Source organism: Mastigoproctus giganteus, chromosome 3, assembly GCF_048544385.1.
Source record: "Mastigoproctus giganteus isolate SK-2022 chromosome 3, ASM4854438v1, whole genome shotgun sequence".
NCBI classification, from domain to species: Eukaryota; Metazoa; Arthropoda; class Arachnida; order Uropygi; family Thelyphonidae; genus Mastigoproctus; species Mastigoproctus giganteus.
The window spans coordinates 217,682,800-217,699,913 of NC_143577.1; the positions used below are offsets into that span (position 1 = coordinate 217,682,800).

The 17,114-nt window shown below is 37.4% G+C and overlaps 1 protein-coding gene across 1 annotated transcript in view; it reads left to right on the forward strand.

The window, feature by feature from the left end:
• Positions 1-17,114, forward strand: part of LOC150088720 (protein HIRA-like) — a 375,669-nt gene that overhangs the window by 293,660 nt on the left and 64,895 nt on the right. Inside the window, exon 23 of the mRNA XM_090369626.1 lies at positions 13,287-13,401. Within this exon, the coding sequence (XP_090225752.1) occupies positions 13,287-13,401 (115 nt within the window). The remainder of the gene's footprint in view (positions 1-13,286; positions 13,402-17,114) is intronic.

Below are 17,114 nucleotides of genomic sequence, written 5' to 3' on the forward strand. Positions count from 1 at the left end.
CTTCTGTAGACTGTAATTTTCAGGAAATACGTATGAAGGAAGATTGTTCCAGAAAACGGCAGTTTCAATGGAAGAAGATCATTAATATACAAAAAGAAAAGAGTGTGGACAGAACTGTACCTTGGGGCACACCAGTATAAGTGGAGAAGTTAGAAGACAAAGAGCCATCTACCATCACCCTCAGTGAGTAAAAAAACTGGATAACCAATTACAAAAAACAGTTGGCAAACCATAAGATGGAAGCTTGTTTAGAAGACCTTTACACCAAACACAATCAAAAGCTTTTGAGATGTCAAGAGCAACTGCTTGTGTTTCACCGAACTTTTCCATTGAATTAGTCTATAAATGGGTAACATAAGCCAGAATATCACCAGTGGATCGACACTGACGGAATCCATACTGGTGATCATTGATAAGACGGAAGGTTTCTAGGTAGTTTGAGTTGGCGGGGTTTTTTTTTTTTTTTTTTGTGAGAATCCCAAACACGAGAGGTATCAAAACCTATAGTACTTAGTACCATGCATGGGTTGAAGGAGAAGTATTGGGAGAGGGGGATGCCGGAAACTTTGCTCTAGAGACTAAACATGCATTTCACCACTTCAAGCCTCCAATAAGCAAAGTGGTGGTATTTCACCGGTTGATGAAAGTCATCTACCACCTGGATAATTGATTTCTCCATTACTTTAGAAAGAGTAGAAGTAATTACAATGGGACGATAATTGGATGGAAGGAATTTGTCACCCTTTTTGCGAACTGGCTGGATAAGAGAAAATTTCCAAGCAGAAGGAAAAACACCTTCGGAATAAAAAAGTGAAAGAAGGCAGCAAAGAACAGGAGTAAGTTCAGGAGCACGGGTTTTGAGAACAAGTGGAGAAATACCATCAAGACCTGGAGCTTTCTTAGCATTCAGATTTGTCAAAATCCTTCTGACATCCTTTTGATTGAAGACCACAAGAGGCATTGAATGGAGCACGTTGAGAATTCCTTCTTTATTCATTCCTTCTTTACCAAGATCATTAATACATAGGTTGGAAGAAAAATGGGATGTTAGCAGTTCAGCTTTATCCTTGGCTGAAGTGACAACAGAACCATCTGGTTTGGACAGAGGTGGGAGCAGAGATGGGCAAAAGTTGTGACCAATACCTTTGGCAAGAGACCAGAATGCTCGACTACCATTAGGTCAAGAAGCAAGTTTTCTACTCTTAGCCCATTCAAACTCTAGTTTGGACTGATTAATAACTGCTTTACAATTGTTGCGAGCTTCGGAGTAGGCAGAAAATGAAACTGAAGAATTAGAAACAAGCCAATTACGATATGCAACATTCTTCTCTTGAACACCCTTGGCACATTTATTGGAAAACCAAGGCTTAGATAAAAGACGAGATTTTAAAGTGGAGTGTGGGATAAAGGATTCCATTCCTGCAAGAATAATTTCACTGACACGATCTGAGCAAACGTTGACATCAGAAGTTTTGAAACGGTAATCCGACCAAGGAAAAGAAGAAAAGAAATCTCACAGGTCATCCCATTTTGCATTCTTGTAATGCCAAACAATACGAGGTTGATAATAGCCATAAGATAAAAGCTCCATTGGAGAAGAGACAATCACCAAGTTGTGATCTGAGGTGCCTAAAGGACTTCTCACTTCAACCGTGTACTTAGAAGGGTTGTTTGTGAGAAAAAGATCAAGCATGTTGGTTCTATGGTTAGGATTGTCCAGTATTCTTGTAGGTAAATGAACAATCTGTGCAAGGTAATTAGTAATTGCAAAAGCCTCAGCATCTTGACCAGCTAGTTCTGTGTGACTAGAAAACGGAAGCCAGCTGGAGTTGTGAACATTAAAATCACCAAGGAAAATTACCTCACTGTTATGAAAGTTGGACTGGAGAAAGTCAAGTTGCAAAGAGAGGAAGTCAAGGAGCTCCAAGTGATTAGTGGATTTGGGAGAGTGGTAGAGACAACAGATGAATTTGATAGAATGAGGTAGAGAGATTTTAAGCCAGAGGAGATTCCAAATTACCAAGTCTCTGACAGGGAATATCGGAACAGACATATGCACAAGTACCACCTTTGAGGCGAAAGGAATCGTGCATTGAGTAATGTTTCAGGTATCTTGCCGATACCCATCATCAGACCTTGCTTTGGGAGAAAAAGATAAAATAACTTATTTTACATTGAGCAGATCTAAATGACAATCAACTGAGATGTATTTGCATATGATCAATTCTAGTTTACAGAAAATAGATGAAAAGTTCTAGGTTATAAATACAGATTAGCAAATTAATGATTAGCATATCTAAGTTATGATTACGATCTAAAGGAACAATTCTATGTTACAGTTGTTACAATGAGCTGGTTTCAGTTGCATTACAGTTAACCTATTTTTTACTTAAATAAATAAACTTCTTACCTGCTGACTGAATCCTGCTGCCGGATGCTCAGACCTAAATGGGCAAGAGACTCAGTCAGCAATACATTTATAGAAAGGTATTCATATAGTAAGGCCTCCGTAGCCGAGTGGGCAGGAGCGGGAGTGCAGTAGCACACGCTCTTTGAGTAGACCGGGGTTCAAGCCCCTGCCTGCTGAATACGGTCGATCTGCCAACCCGCACTGGACCAGCGTGGCAGATTATGGTCCATTTCCCCTCAGCATGAATTGTTGAGGAGGCTTCCACCCTGCAGTGGGTTGATAATGGCTGCACTTTATTTTATTTTTTTTATTCATATAGTTAGCCAATAAGAATAGTGCCGGTTGCCTATCCTGAATTCAGGGTGTTTGTGCGATGAACTTTGTTCTCTTGCTCTAGTTCCAGGCTGCGGTGTAGAGGACTCCTGTGTTGACCTTTTCTCATCAGGTGTGTAGGCTGTTTCTGAGGTCTAGAAGGGTCTTATTTCTTCACTTATTTTTTTTTTTTTTCCTTTAAAAAGATGAATATACTGTGGTTTGAAGTCAACCCCCTGTTTTCTATTGATTGCTGAAGATCCAAATAATTTGATAAGAAAGGCTTCTTTGAATTTTCTTCTGTTATACTGTCTATTTGTGGAAAGGATGTTTGTGTTACTGAAATTCCAGGTCTTGTCACATTGGAAGGCATGGAGAGCTGTATCGGACTGTTGAATTCTGCCATATTCTACATCTTTTTTGTGCTCTTTTATTCTACATTGTAAAAGAAAAGGTAGGCATCTGTATGATTCCCCTATATATATATACTGCCACATCAACATTCTATCTTATATATAGGACCACTGGGATTATCAGGGTTGTTGGACTGTAGCTTTATGATCTGTTTTGATAGGGGCTGAACTTTTGTAAAAGGTGAAGATCCCAAATTTCTTGGCTGCTTTGGCTATTTTGGAGCTGATTGAGGGTATGTACAGTATACATATGGAGGTGCTTCTTCTATTGATGCTAGATTGTGGTTGAGTAATGGACTTGGAGGTGTCCATGATTGGCTTTATTGATGACGTGAATTGGATATCCGTTCTTTAAGACAACCCTGGTTATTGTGTTTATTTCCTGTTGTATATTTTCTTCATTGCAAATTCTGTAGGCTCTCCAGATGAAGGACTTTAGAACACCTATTTTTGTGGAGAAAGGATGGCAGGATTTATAGTTTAGTATGATGGCAGTATCTGTGGGTTTTCTGAAAACTTCCATACGTAGTTATTTGGTTTTTCTTGAAAAAAAAAAAAAAAAATGTCCAGGAACACAATTTGGCCGTTCTTCTCAATTTCATTTTGAAATTGATTTTTTGGTGGTGTTTATTGAGAGCTTCAAAGAATTTTTGTAAATTATCTGTACCATGATTCCAGACAGCTATGATGTCATCCACATACCTGCTCCAGAATTTTGATTTTGGTTTTTCAAGCAATCTTCAAATTTAGTCATAAAAATTTCTGCTAGGAGAGGAGATTGGGTGTTTCCCATGCTGAGATCAGAAATCTGCATGTAGAATTTCCCATTGAAGGTGAAGTAAAGTTTATCTATGGAGAGATCTATGAGATCCATTATTTCTGTGGCTGGAAGAGGTCTTGGGTATCTCATTATGACGTGGCTGTCTATAGTTTGGAGGTGACATGTTTTAGTTCTTCTAAGGGGATGGTAGTGTTGATTTCTTTGTTCTTCTTTGTTGATTTCGACATCCTTGAGTCTGGTTGTTAAATCCTAGGTATTTTTTAATGATCTTTGGTTCTTCGGAACTATCTGGGAGAGGAGTTGTCAACCATTTTGATATCTTCTGTTCTGGGTGATGTCTACCACTAATAATGGGTCTGGCAGGGAATCCTGGTTTGTGCACTTTAATGTTGGCAAACATGTATGGCATTTCTGAATTGTTAGAGTTGAACTTCTTGTGTAGGTCTTCATCAATAAATTTTTTGTCCTGTAAGGCTTGTGGTTTTCTTTTTACTTTTTTCTCGAAGTTGCTCATGGGATCTGATTTTAAAATTTTGTAGGTGCTGATATCTTTTCGAAGCTTTTCTACTTTCTCAATGTAGTTTTCTTTGTCAGTGATGACTGTTGTGTTCCCTTTGTCTGCTTTAGATATATGTATATTTCTGTCTTCTTTCAGGTTTTTCAATGCTTTCCGTTCCTTGATGGATAGGTTATTGTTCTTATTGTAGATCTTGTAGTTTGAGCTGTATATTAACTTCATGGCTGTGATGTTGATCGTATCTTTGGCTATATTATCCTGAACATACTTTAGACTATTGTGGATGTGAGCTAGGAAATCTAATGTGGGGATATGTTTTGGTGTTAGTTTAAAATTAAGGCCTTAATTAAGTACCCAAATTTCTACGTTGGTGAGAGTTTTGGAGAGAAGGTTGATGATATGGTTGGGAATTTTGGCAGTATTATTATTTGGTTGATCTACTTCACTTACCGGTTTATTTTTAGATGTATTACTTGGTTGATTATCATGTCCTGCCGTTTCTTTACTGCTCAGAGGTAAATTTTGATTTATAAGTCTAGAGATTTTTTTCTTTAAGATGTTTGGATAAATCTGTGTGTTTTTGTGGAACGAATGGTTATTAGTCACACTGTATTCGAGAAATCATTTTCATTCAATTTATTCTTTAATCCCTCAAGGTTTTTATTATAAAGTGTCTGTCACTTTCGATATATCTAAACTAATTTGTCTAATTGCGCTCCATAATAGTTTTAATCGCGTGATCTTAATAATTTTCCCAAAAAGTTGTTTTTAATGGGGTCTTTTATGTTGAGACTAGGTGGAGTGATTTTTTTTCGTTTCTACATTTTACGAGAAATTTATGCCTACATTTACGTTTTGTGATCCGGAATTATTTATCCGTGAATTATTTATTCGCTTATCGGTGAATTATTTTCTAATTCATGGTTAAGATGGACAATGGTTGGTCCCTACCTAGTTCTAATATGGTTAGGTAAGGACGTTACGTGGATCCATTTAAATTATAATATATCTAATTACCATGTGGAGTTTTTTAATATATTTTATTTAGGTATTACTTAAACTAATATACATTGAGTAATGTTTCAGGTATCTTGCCGATACCCATCATCAGACCTTGCTATTGGTAGACAAAGATAAAATAACTTAGAAGAAGCTGAAACATGTCTCCTCCAAACTATAGACAACCATATCACAATGGGATACCCAGGACCTCTTCCGGCCACAGAAATAATGGGTCTCGTAGATCTCTCCATAGGTAAACCTTACTTCACCTTCAGTGGGAAATTCTACATGCAGATTTCTGATATCTGCATGGGAAACACCCTATCTCGTCTCCTGGCAGAATTTTTATGACTAAATTTGAAGATTTCTTGGAAAACTAACAGAAAAAACAAAATTCTGGAGCAGGTATGTGGATGACATCATAGCTGTCTGGAATCGTGGTACGGATAAGTTACAAAAATTCTTTGAAGCTCTCAATAAACACTACCAAAAAATCAATTTGAAAATGGAAATGGAGAACAATGGCCAAATTCCATTCCTGGACATTCTTTTTTCAAGAAAGGCCAAAAAACTACATATGGAAGTTTTCAGAAAATCCACAGATTCTGGCATTATATTAGTTATTTAATATTATATAATTAACATTATATAATATAAATCCTACAGAATTTGCAATGAAGATAATGTACAACAGGAACTAAACACAATAACCAGGGTTGCCTTAAAGAACAGATATCCAATTCATGTCATCAATAAAGCCATCATAGACATCTCCAATCCATTACTCAACCACAACCTAGCATCGACAGAAGAAGCACCTCCTTCAATCAGCTCCAAGAAGCCAAGAAATTTGAAATCTTCACCTTTTACAAAAGTTCAGCTACTATAAAACAGATCATAAAGCTACAGTCCAACAACCCCGATAATCCTAGAGATCCTATATATAAGATAGTGCAGATGTGGTGTTTTTGGTTATTATTTGGGGTTTTTTTATAGGAGCATTAGCAGCTAAGGCCATATTGCTCCAGGGATGTGCGGTGGTCATTCCCTGACCTTTCTGCATCCTCCGTATTTGGTGGTCACAGGCTCGAACCCCGGTCTAATCAAGACGTGTGTGTTACCCACTATTGCTCCTGCCCACCTGGCTACAGAGGCGCCACAGATGTGGTAGTGTATATATATATATATATATATATATATATATATATATAGGGGAATCATACAGACGCCTATAGTATAGAATAAAAGAGCACAAAAAAGATGTAGAATATGACAGAATTCAACAGTCCAATACAGCTCTCCACGCTTTCCACTGTGGCGACACCTGGAAGTTCAGTAACAGACACATCCTTTACACAGGTAGACAGTATAACAGAAGAAAATTCAAAGAAGCCTTTCTTATCAAATTATTTGGACCTTCACCAATCAATAGAAAACAAGGGGTTGACTTCAACCACAGTATATTCATCGCTTTAAAGAAAAAAATAAGTGAAGAAATAAGGTTCCAGGAAAGAAACAAATCAACCAGAAGAGCAGACAGTGTAGACCCCCTTTTAGACCCCAGAAACAGCCTACACACCTGATGAGAAAAGGTCAACTCAGGAGTCCTCTACACCGCAACCCGGAACCAGAGCAAGAGAACAAAGACATCGCACAAACACCCTGAATTCAGGATAGGCAACCGGCACTATTCTTATTGGCTAACTATATAAATACCTTTTCCTATAAATGTATTGCTGACTGGCGAGCCTCTTGCCCATTTAGGTCTGAGCATCTGGCAGCAGGTAAGAAGGTTATTTATTTAAGTAAAAAAAATAGGTTAATTGTAATGCAGCTGAAATTAGCTCATTGTAACACAACTGTAACATAGAATTGTTCCTTTAGATCGTAATCATAACTTAGATATGCTAATCGTTAATTTGCTAATCTGTTATTATAACCTAGAACTTTTCATCTATTTTCTGTAAACTAGAATTGATCATATGTAAATACATCTCAACTGATTGTCATTTAGATCTGCTCAATGTAAAATAAGTTATTTTATCTTTGTCTCCCAACAGCAAAGTCTGATGATGGGTATCAGCAAGATACCTGAAACATTACTCAATATATATTAGTTTAGGTAATACCTATATAAAATATATTAAACTCCACGTAACATCCTTCCCTAACCATATTGTTCTTTGGATATCCCTTGTATGTAGTTAGGTTGAATCTGTTGTAGTCTATCCAAGTTCAGTAAGTGATGTTACTTGTTGCTATGTTGTCCTTTATTGTGTCATTAGCATGTTTCCTCTGTTTGTGTTTTTAATCTTCTATATGATTGCCCTGTTCGTTCTTGTTGCATTTGCACATTATGTAGACAGTGCCTCTGATGTCTAAGTGTGTGGATGGAGCAACAATTCTTTATAACTTTCAGATGTGTGATTCCTTTGAAGGGCAGCTTCATGGGAAGATGGAGAGGAGGAAAGGTAGGTATTCCTGAAGTTGGTAATAAGTCTTATAGGTCGAACTCAAATTTCTTTATATGCTTTTTACATCAAAAGAAGTTAGATTGCATAGAAAATCTAACATTCTCTTACTTTTCCTTTACTATGATCTCTCTTTTTTTTAAATTAAATGTCTTATTAGCATTAGCATTAGTAGAGGCCTATGATGCAAGAAAGCAAGCTTATTCAGCATCAGCCAAAAAAAAAAAACACACACACAACCACTACTCCCATTTCACCCCTCCGTTCGTTCAAAATACCTGTCCAGCTGAGCCTTGAATTTGTTTAGGCTATCAACTTCAACAACAAGTGATGGAAGTCTATTCCACAAACCGACTGCCCGCTGGCTAAAGGCAAATTTCCGCACATCTATCCGACATCCGTCCTTCCTCAATTTGAATTTATGCCCTCTCAGGCGATTATTCTGAGCAAGAGGAAGAATCCCATCGGCATTGAGCATGCTCAAGCCATTCAAAGCCTTATACACCTCTATCAGATCACCTTGCCGATGCCTAGTCTCCAGACTCTGTAATTTGCAAAACTTAAGCCTTTCTTCATAAGAGCAACCCTTTGTTCTATTCACTAATCTTGTTGCCCTTCTCTGTACTCGTTCCAGCAGCTCTACATCCTTCTTGAAATGAGGCCTCCAGACCTGTATACAGTACTCAAGGTGTGGCCTGACCAATGCCTTATACAATGGAATAATCACATCCCTATCCCTGCTAGAAAAATTCCTGTATATCATTGACAAGACACCATGAGCTACTCTTGCAGCTTGTCTGCACTGCTCAGAGAGCTTCATATCTGCCTGCACATTTACCCCCAGGTCCTTTTCATTCTCTACCACTGTCAGCGTAGTACCACAGAGTTGATACATTGATCTGGGGTTACTGTTTCCCATATGTAGTACTTTACATTTGTCAATGTTAAACTTCATTTGCCACCTCTCAGCCCATCTGCTCAACCTTTCCAGATCCTGTTGCAGCAGCATAGCATCAGTAGTGTCCTTAACAACCCTGCCAACCTTTGTATCGTCTGCAAACTTGGACATTAAGCTTGATATACCATCATCAATATCATTTATAAATACAGAAAACAACAATGGACCCAACACTGAACCCTGAGGAACTCCACCAATAACATTAGTCCACGTTGAGCAGTGTCCATTGATTACCACTCTCTGTCTTCTGCCACTCAACCATCCCTTTATCCATAGCAGCAATTTGCCTCCAATGCCACACTGCTCCAATTTGTGCAGCAGTCTTCCATGCGCAACAGTATCAAAAGCCTTTCTAAGATCCAAATATATAATATCAAAGTTATTCCATGCATCCAGTTCTTTTGTGACTACATCATAGTATCCAATCAGATTGGTCAGACAAGACCTGCCCTTAACAAAACCATGCTGTGTCTGAGCTATAACTGAATTCTTGTCTAGATGATCCTGCAGTGCTTCTTTAACCAGTGCCTCCATTAATTTTCCTGGAACCGAAGTTAAACTAACAGGTCTATAATTACTTGTGTCAGCCTTTGATCCTCCTTTGTGAATTGGGGTCACATTTACACATCTCCAGTCTATGGGTACCTCCCCTGAGTCCAAAGAAGTTCTCATAATTATGGCTAGGGGTTTGCTTACTTCCTTTGCTGCTTCCTTTAATATAACTGGATAGATCCCATCCACCCCGGGTACCTTTTTTATGTTTATCCTCAACAATTTCTCCTCCACTTTCCTCTCAGTTATTAGAAAATCATCTAGCTCACTGCCAATGTTTACTTCACCTACGACATTCCCCTTCCTGAATAATTCCTCACGTGTGAATGTAGATGCAAAATACTTGTTTAGATTGTTAGCCACTTGAGCAGGATCCTCAACTGTTGAACCATCAACATCCAGCGAACCAATCTGATTCATCCCTTTCCTTCTTGAGTTTAAATAGGTAAAGAACTCTATTCTGTTTTTCTTTGCATCCTTTGCCAAGGATTTCTCATAATCTGCCTTTGCCTGCCTAATCTCCTTTGTAACTTGGTTACAGACCAACTTATATCTATCATAGGCTTCCATGTCACCCATTAATTTGTATGTATCCCATGCATTTTTCTTCTCTACCATATGTCTCATTAGTTCATCTGACAACCATTTAGGCCTGAACCTTGAACAATATTTCTTAGTTGGTATGTAAAGCCTGGTAGCTTCCAAGATTAATTCCTTGAATGCTTCCCATTTTGAATTTGCTGTTGGTAACATCATCAGTTGGTCCCACTGTATAGAATTTAAATACTGTCTCAGACCATCATAGTAGCCTTTACGAAAGCAAAAACCCTTCCCTTTACCTCTGATGGTAGTTACCTCTTTGAGTAAATCCCACTTCAGCACACTGATCACTGCCACCAAGTGGTTCATTTATCTGCAGATTCTTAATGCATGAAGAATCTCTGCTGATAATCAAATCAAGAGTATTCTTCCCTCCGAACATGCTGGTGTAGAAAACAATCATCCAATAAATCCACAAAAGCCTTGCTAGTGTGTGAGTGACCAACCCACAAATTCCAGTCAATATCTGGGAAATTAAAATCCCCCATTATAAGACAGTCTGATTTACTGGCCCATTCTATTTCCCTGTAACAGTATCTTATTATACTCATCAGAGTCATTAGGCCTATAGCACACTCCTACTCTCAATTTTGATTTACCTTTGCTTATGTCACACCAAACTGACTCAACACTGCCCTGTCCATCGATGTCAACTGGCTTCACTTCCTTGGATTTTACGTGTTTCTTAACTAATAGCATAACCCCTCCTCCCTTCCTATCCTGTCTATCCATTCTGTAGACATTGTACTCCCCAAATTCCAGTTCTGCATTCCTTATATCTGTGTGACACCACGTCTCTGATATCCCAACAATATCTGCCTTTGATGTTTTGAGCAATACCTCAAATTCATCAAATTTATTTACTAAACTCCTAGCATTGGTGTACACGCAAGTATACATGCACCTGTTTCTGTTCTTAGGTACCGTAACACAACCCATGTGTTTACTTGTACCGCAATGACTTCCAGCAGTCTCTGAAATATCCTGCATCTTGTTTTTCAGGCTTCTGCTGATTCCAATAGAAGCAGTGCAAGAATCACTTTCACCTCTGCCAGTGGCTACTGTTAATCTATTAGTCTTTGTCTCCCCCCAAGCTAGCAGTTTTCCGACCCACCTAACACTGCCTCGATAGCATCAGCAAATATTCTTGCACCCTTTCTATTTAAGTGTATCCCATCCCTGTAGAAGCAATCTCTCCTGTTAACAAGTACAGTCCAGGCTGAAAAAAATTCTACCACTTGAGACTTGCACAATCTTTTCAGGGCCGAATTGATCGACAAGGCTCTCATCATATACTCCCTCCTATCGTGTCTGGGCAGAATTGCAGACACTTTCAAATTCAGCCCTACTTCATGGCTTTTTTTCAACAGTGACCTGTACTTGTTAAGTAATTCCGCTGATCTCCTACTCTTAATATCATTAGTGCCGACGTGTACAACTATATCACCTTTTGTGCCCTTAAAAGATGATATCTGCTCTACGTCATCAACCTTTGCCCCTGGCAGACATACCCTAGTCCTGTTCCACCTATCCTTTTTACAAAGCATGTTCCCCGTTTCCCTGACAATGGTCACCAACAACTACTAGTTCCTGTGGGACCAGCGCATTCTGCCTTGGGGGCTGCCTCTGTGTTGCAAGATGACCAAGTGCAAGCTCTGGCGTTGATCTGGGCAGCTGAGAGCTTGATGGGCCCCTCAATTTATTTCCTTTGAGGGCATCCACCCTGTTCTTCAAGGTCTCATATAGGCCCATAACAACGCTGAGTTGTCTCCTAATTTCCTTGCTCTCCTTGCATCGTGCACACACAAAGACATCCCCCATGGCAGTATCATGCCCTGTACCCGATTGCTCCGCAAACATCAAGCAAACAGTGCATCTTAAAAGGCTGTGATTCAGAGGGCAACTGCCCCCCTCAGTTCTCCCCTGAGCCACAGCACTCCCATTAGCTTGAGCCTTTTGCTTTGCTGCTCTGGTCTGAGTCATGATTTCGATTTACTGTCAATAAAATTACAATTTCAGAACAAAATTAAAACCTTAAACTTGTATCCTAACACAGTTATAACGCTATATTTATTTTTCAGTATCGAGTGTTATCTACGAGTTCCCTTTATATAACTTCGGTATCAAGTTATGTATTAATTATTTGTTATGTGTGTACTCTAAGTCGTTATATATATATATATATATATAGTTAAAAGTACAATTTAATTTTGACAATGAAGTTTAACAAGATTAATAGATTTACTGATTAATTGACAATATTATATTATGCACTATACTATACAAGCTAATGCTATCGAATTCCGGATATGCTGTATCGTGTTACAATGGCGGTAATTACGAACGGTAGTTCTACAGACTCTTAAGTATTGATTAACTTCCAAATCTCGCTGTCTCAATTTAGAATAAACTAAGGATCCTGACTAGATCTATAGCTACTTACAGATAATGATTTGATATAAAAATTGGTTAATAAATCGGCTAAATATGGGTAAAAACCTCTCGTTCAACGGAGCTGCAATTTGTAACACGTGGATTTGATACCGTTACCGATACTAAGTAATACCCACAAAATCTCTATCAAGTTAAACTTTAAACTAAGTATCGTAACTAGGAATATAAAACTACTCTAGAAAATAAGTAAATATGCCAATTTAAGCTAATAAAACAAAAAATAAATCAGAAAAAACTTCTCTTCTCCAGGAACTGCAAAATAGCTGCGGCCGCACGTTACTCTCGAACCCAAAAAAAAAAATTACATTTTAAAGCCTTTTATAAATTTATCAAATTTTATTTAAACTGTAGAACTTCAACTTAATAATTTGGATTTAGCTCAAACTTTTGCCTAAATCAAATAAATATATTTATTAATTTTTTGTTAATACACATGCATGTTTTTATGTATTTTTCTGTTAAATTTACTGTTGTGTTGCACAATATATACATTGTTATTGAAGTTTTCTTTGTAATACATATTTTGTATAAAAATGAAATCAGGTTTTACTTTAGAAAGCCATCATTATTAAACATCTCTTAAGTTTGGTTCATTCAAGAAGCATTCAGAATATCTTAAGTAATAATCAGCTGTATCATTACAGTTTGCTTTTTTTTTTTTGTTACAATTTTTTTGGTAATTGTTAAATTCTTTTATTTAGAAATTTGTTGCAATCATTGTACTTATAAAGAAAGTAATTTCTTTCTGTATCCTTATTTATGAATAACTTTGTATGCAAGAAAAAATTAATATTTTATTCTTATGTATGTTTTTAGAAATGGGAAGTATGGATATATGTATTAAAAGTACAGCACTGACAGATGGTGGTGCACCTTTAATATGCCTCTCAACAGGAAAATCATATGCTTTTAGTAGTGATATGGGTGCATGGTAAGTTGGATAATTTTATAATTTTTCTGTTCCATTAAGTAGCTGTTGTCTCTAAATAGGCCTACCAGGCTGGGACAATTCATATTAAACAAATTAGATCTAATTTGTTTAATAAGTTTAATCTAATTTGTTTAATAAGTTTAATCTAATTTGTTTAATAAGTAGCTATTGTGGTGTGTTATACAAGGGTCACTGGAAATGTTGTCTGCCTCAGTAACAAAGAAACAATCTAGCATATTTTTTATTTATTTATTTTTTCCCTCATTATATAACTCCCTGAGTTCAATATATCCTCCATTTTGGTGGCAAAGAGGAAGGCCTAAAAATTAAAAAAAAGTCCTTGTTCTGGTCTCTGAAACTATTTACAGCTTTTTTGAGATTTTCACTTGAAAATCAATGCCACATGGTGTTTATTCAGATTTATGAAGAGGAAATAATCATTAGAGCTCAGGTCAGGACTGCAGGTTTAACTCCTGGAATCCTGTCTTTCAGAGTAGCAATTGCTTTATGGGACCTTGTACAGGAGCATTGTCATGAAGAAACAAAGCACCTAATATCAATTTCCCTCTTAAAATTTTGAGAACAGCAGCATAGGCATCTCCGGTGACTGTTTCCTTACATGGCATATAGTCCACCAGAAGAATTCCTTCCATATCTCAAGAAATAGTGACCATGACCTTCTCAGCAGTGGGTTGAGTCCTGAAATTTTTCATCAACCCATGGTGTTTTCATTTTATGGACTCCTGTTTTTTTTTTTTTTTTTCAGATCCCAGTGATGAATCCACATTATGTCACCAGTTACAATTCTTGAAAGGGACCCTTGTTGACCTGCATCATGCATGTATAAATTTTCATCACAAATTTGAGCTCTGCACTGTTTCTGAACAGTTCTAAGCATTCTTTCTACCCAGTTATAATTGACCTTTGACATAGTGAAATATTCTTGGAGGATGATCTGTACCAATCCTTCAGAAATATTACATTCTCTATCAGTTGTAGATACTGCAATAGATCAATCTTGTATAACTAGGTCTTCAGTTTTATGGCACATTTCTGAGTTGTCACTGCAGGTCATCCGGAGCTTGGGAGGGGTCCTCTTCAATGAATTATCGACCCCGTTTAAACTGCTCAGACTAAAATTTTATCTAGTATTCAAAAGGTATTTTGGTATTCATACACAACTTTCATGCATTCATTAATAACTTTTTGTTCATAAACTTTAACTATAAATTTAAAAACTTCTGTCATCAAATTTCTTGTCAAAAAATTTGTTGGATAGCTATTTTTTACATATTAAGTATATTTCAATTAGTATTATGTTTAATTGTTGCAAAATGTGTTTTTTTTTTCCTGATAATTGTTATTCGTGTAAAATAGTTTCTTGTTTCAATTACTATAATTTATTTGTTTATTCCTTTGATAAAGCAAATTAATGTGCAGAAATGTGAGTTTGAAATTTCACTCTCTTAACAGTTCTTTGAATGGGAAAATGGAAGAATCTATTAGTTTCATGTTTGTTTTATGAATGTAACTTTGTTTTTTCATCTTCTGCAGGATAAATATAGTTTTTTAAAAAATGTGTAAAAAAACTCTGCTATCTTAAATATTTGAAATTTGTATTAAAAGTTAAAAATTTATACACAAGTGGAATTTAAAAAAAATATATATATATACAAAGGGTACTAGGAAAGTTTTGCAATATGACGCAACAATGAATCACAGGAAGCTGCTTGTTGCTGCATGTTGAGACATATTCATACGTGCATAGTAGCCGCCGCGCCAAGTCGATGGGCTCAGTTATTCATTAGTAGTGAGAGTGTAAAGTGCTTGCGATGGCATTGTGGTCACGAAATGAGATAAGGACAGTTTTGCGGTATAATTTCGTGCGTCGTTTAACCATAGACCAGTGCTTAGAAGAAATGACTCTTGCACTAGATGATGATTGTCCACATCGTACAACGATATTCAGGTGGTATAGAGAATTCCAAAGGGGAAATTTCACTCTGGAGGATTCTGAGAGGCCGGGAAGGCCACGAACGTCAGTTACGGAGGAAAACGTTACTGCTGTGAGGAAAATGCTTGACGAAAACAGGCGAGTGACCTACCAACAGATAGAGGATACTTTGGGCCTAAATGCACCAGCAATTCGTTCGATTCTGCAAGATCATTTGCACGTGAAGAAACTTTGTTCTCTCTGGGTGCCGCATCAACTGACTGAAGAGCAGATGACACGACGTGTGACTTGGTGCCGGGAGATGTTAAAAAAGTTTGATAAGGGACAATCTCGGTATGTGAACAACATTGTGACAGGTGACGAGACTTGGCTGTACTATTACGATCTGCCGACCAAGGCTCAAAACAAAGTTTGGGTCTTTGATGATGACGACACACCCGTAATTGTCAGAAAATCCCGATCTGTAAAGAAGAAAATGATAGCTGTATTTTTCAAATCGAGTGGAATTGTGGAACGTGTCGTTTTGGACACGCAGAAGACAGTCACAGCTAAGTGGTATACTGAACAATGCCTGCCTAAAGTCATTGGATCTATGAAGAACCTGCGGCCAAAGTCAAGAATGGACACCTGGTACCTCCATCACGATAATGCTGCAGCTCACCGCGTCAAAGCCTGCACCGAATATTTGACCACGACAGGACTGAAACTTCTCGAGCACCCTCCCTACAGTCCAGACCTTGCTCCCTGCGACTTTGCACTGTTCCCGCATGTGAAAATGAAGCTAAAAGGGAGGTGGTTTTCCAGTGATGAGGACCTTCTACGGGCTTGGGACAACGAGTGTGCTTTACTCCCTAGTGAAACTTGGCAGAACTGGTTTAAAGATTGGTTTCGGAGGATGGAGAGGTGTATTGAATGTAGAGGAAATTACTTTGAAAAAATTAAATAAACAAAGCTGTATTGCAAAACTTTCCTAGTACCCTTCGTATATATATATATATATATATATATTTTCGAGGAATAAAAAAAAATGTTGGTTGCATTGGTGGGTTCTCTGTGGCTGTATTTGTAACAAACAAGGGTGCAACTGCTGGCAGGTTAAAACCAGGTGAATATAATATAGCCAAATTCAAGATGACAATCTAAAAAGCTGATCAGTCTTTGTTGGTGCTGGTTGTTGGGGGAATGGGCATGTTACTGTGAATTTTTTGTCACTTTATGCTTCCTCATTTTTAGCTGTTGAGAGTGTTCATAAAAAATAGAAAGCTGTAAGTTTCACTAATATAAAATGGGACAGGCAAGTCAGTTTAATGACAAATTATATTAGAATCTTATCAGTCAGATACTAAAAGCATTATACCCAAGAGTTTAATTAATCATCACAGTGCAACAGAAATTGCATTATTCAGGTAATGAGGAGCTGTTTACAGATTATTGATTATTAGATAATATGAAAATGTGAATTTATGTAATATCGGTATAGATACACCATAGACAACTCTTAAAGAAAAACTACGGTAGTAGTGTGAAAAGCATCATTTCATCTGTATCTCATATTGTGCTCATCCTTCACAATGAGTTGCCCGTGTATTGCACTACCTCGAATAAGTAACACTTCACTTTTGTTACTTATTCTCGGTGGGCACTACCACCCAGATGGCACCGTTTCAAGGCTAGTTGGCTTTTCATCAGTTGGTGGGCAGGTACCCTGGTATTGCAAACATAACCCATTTGTGAAGTTAATCACACAATATGAGAGATG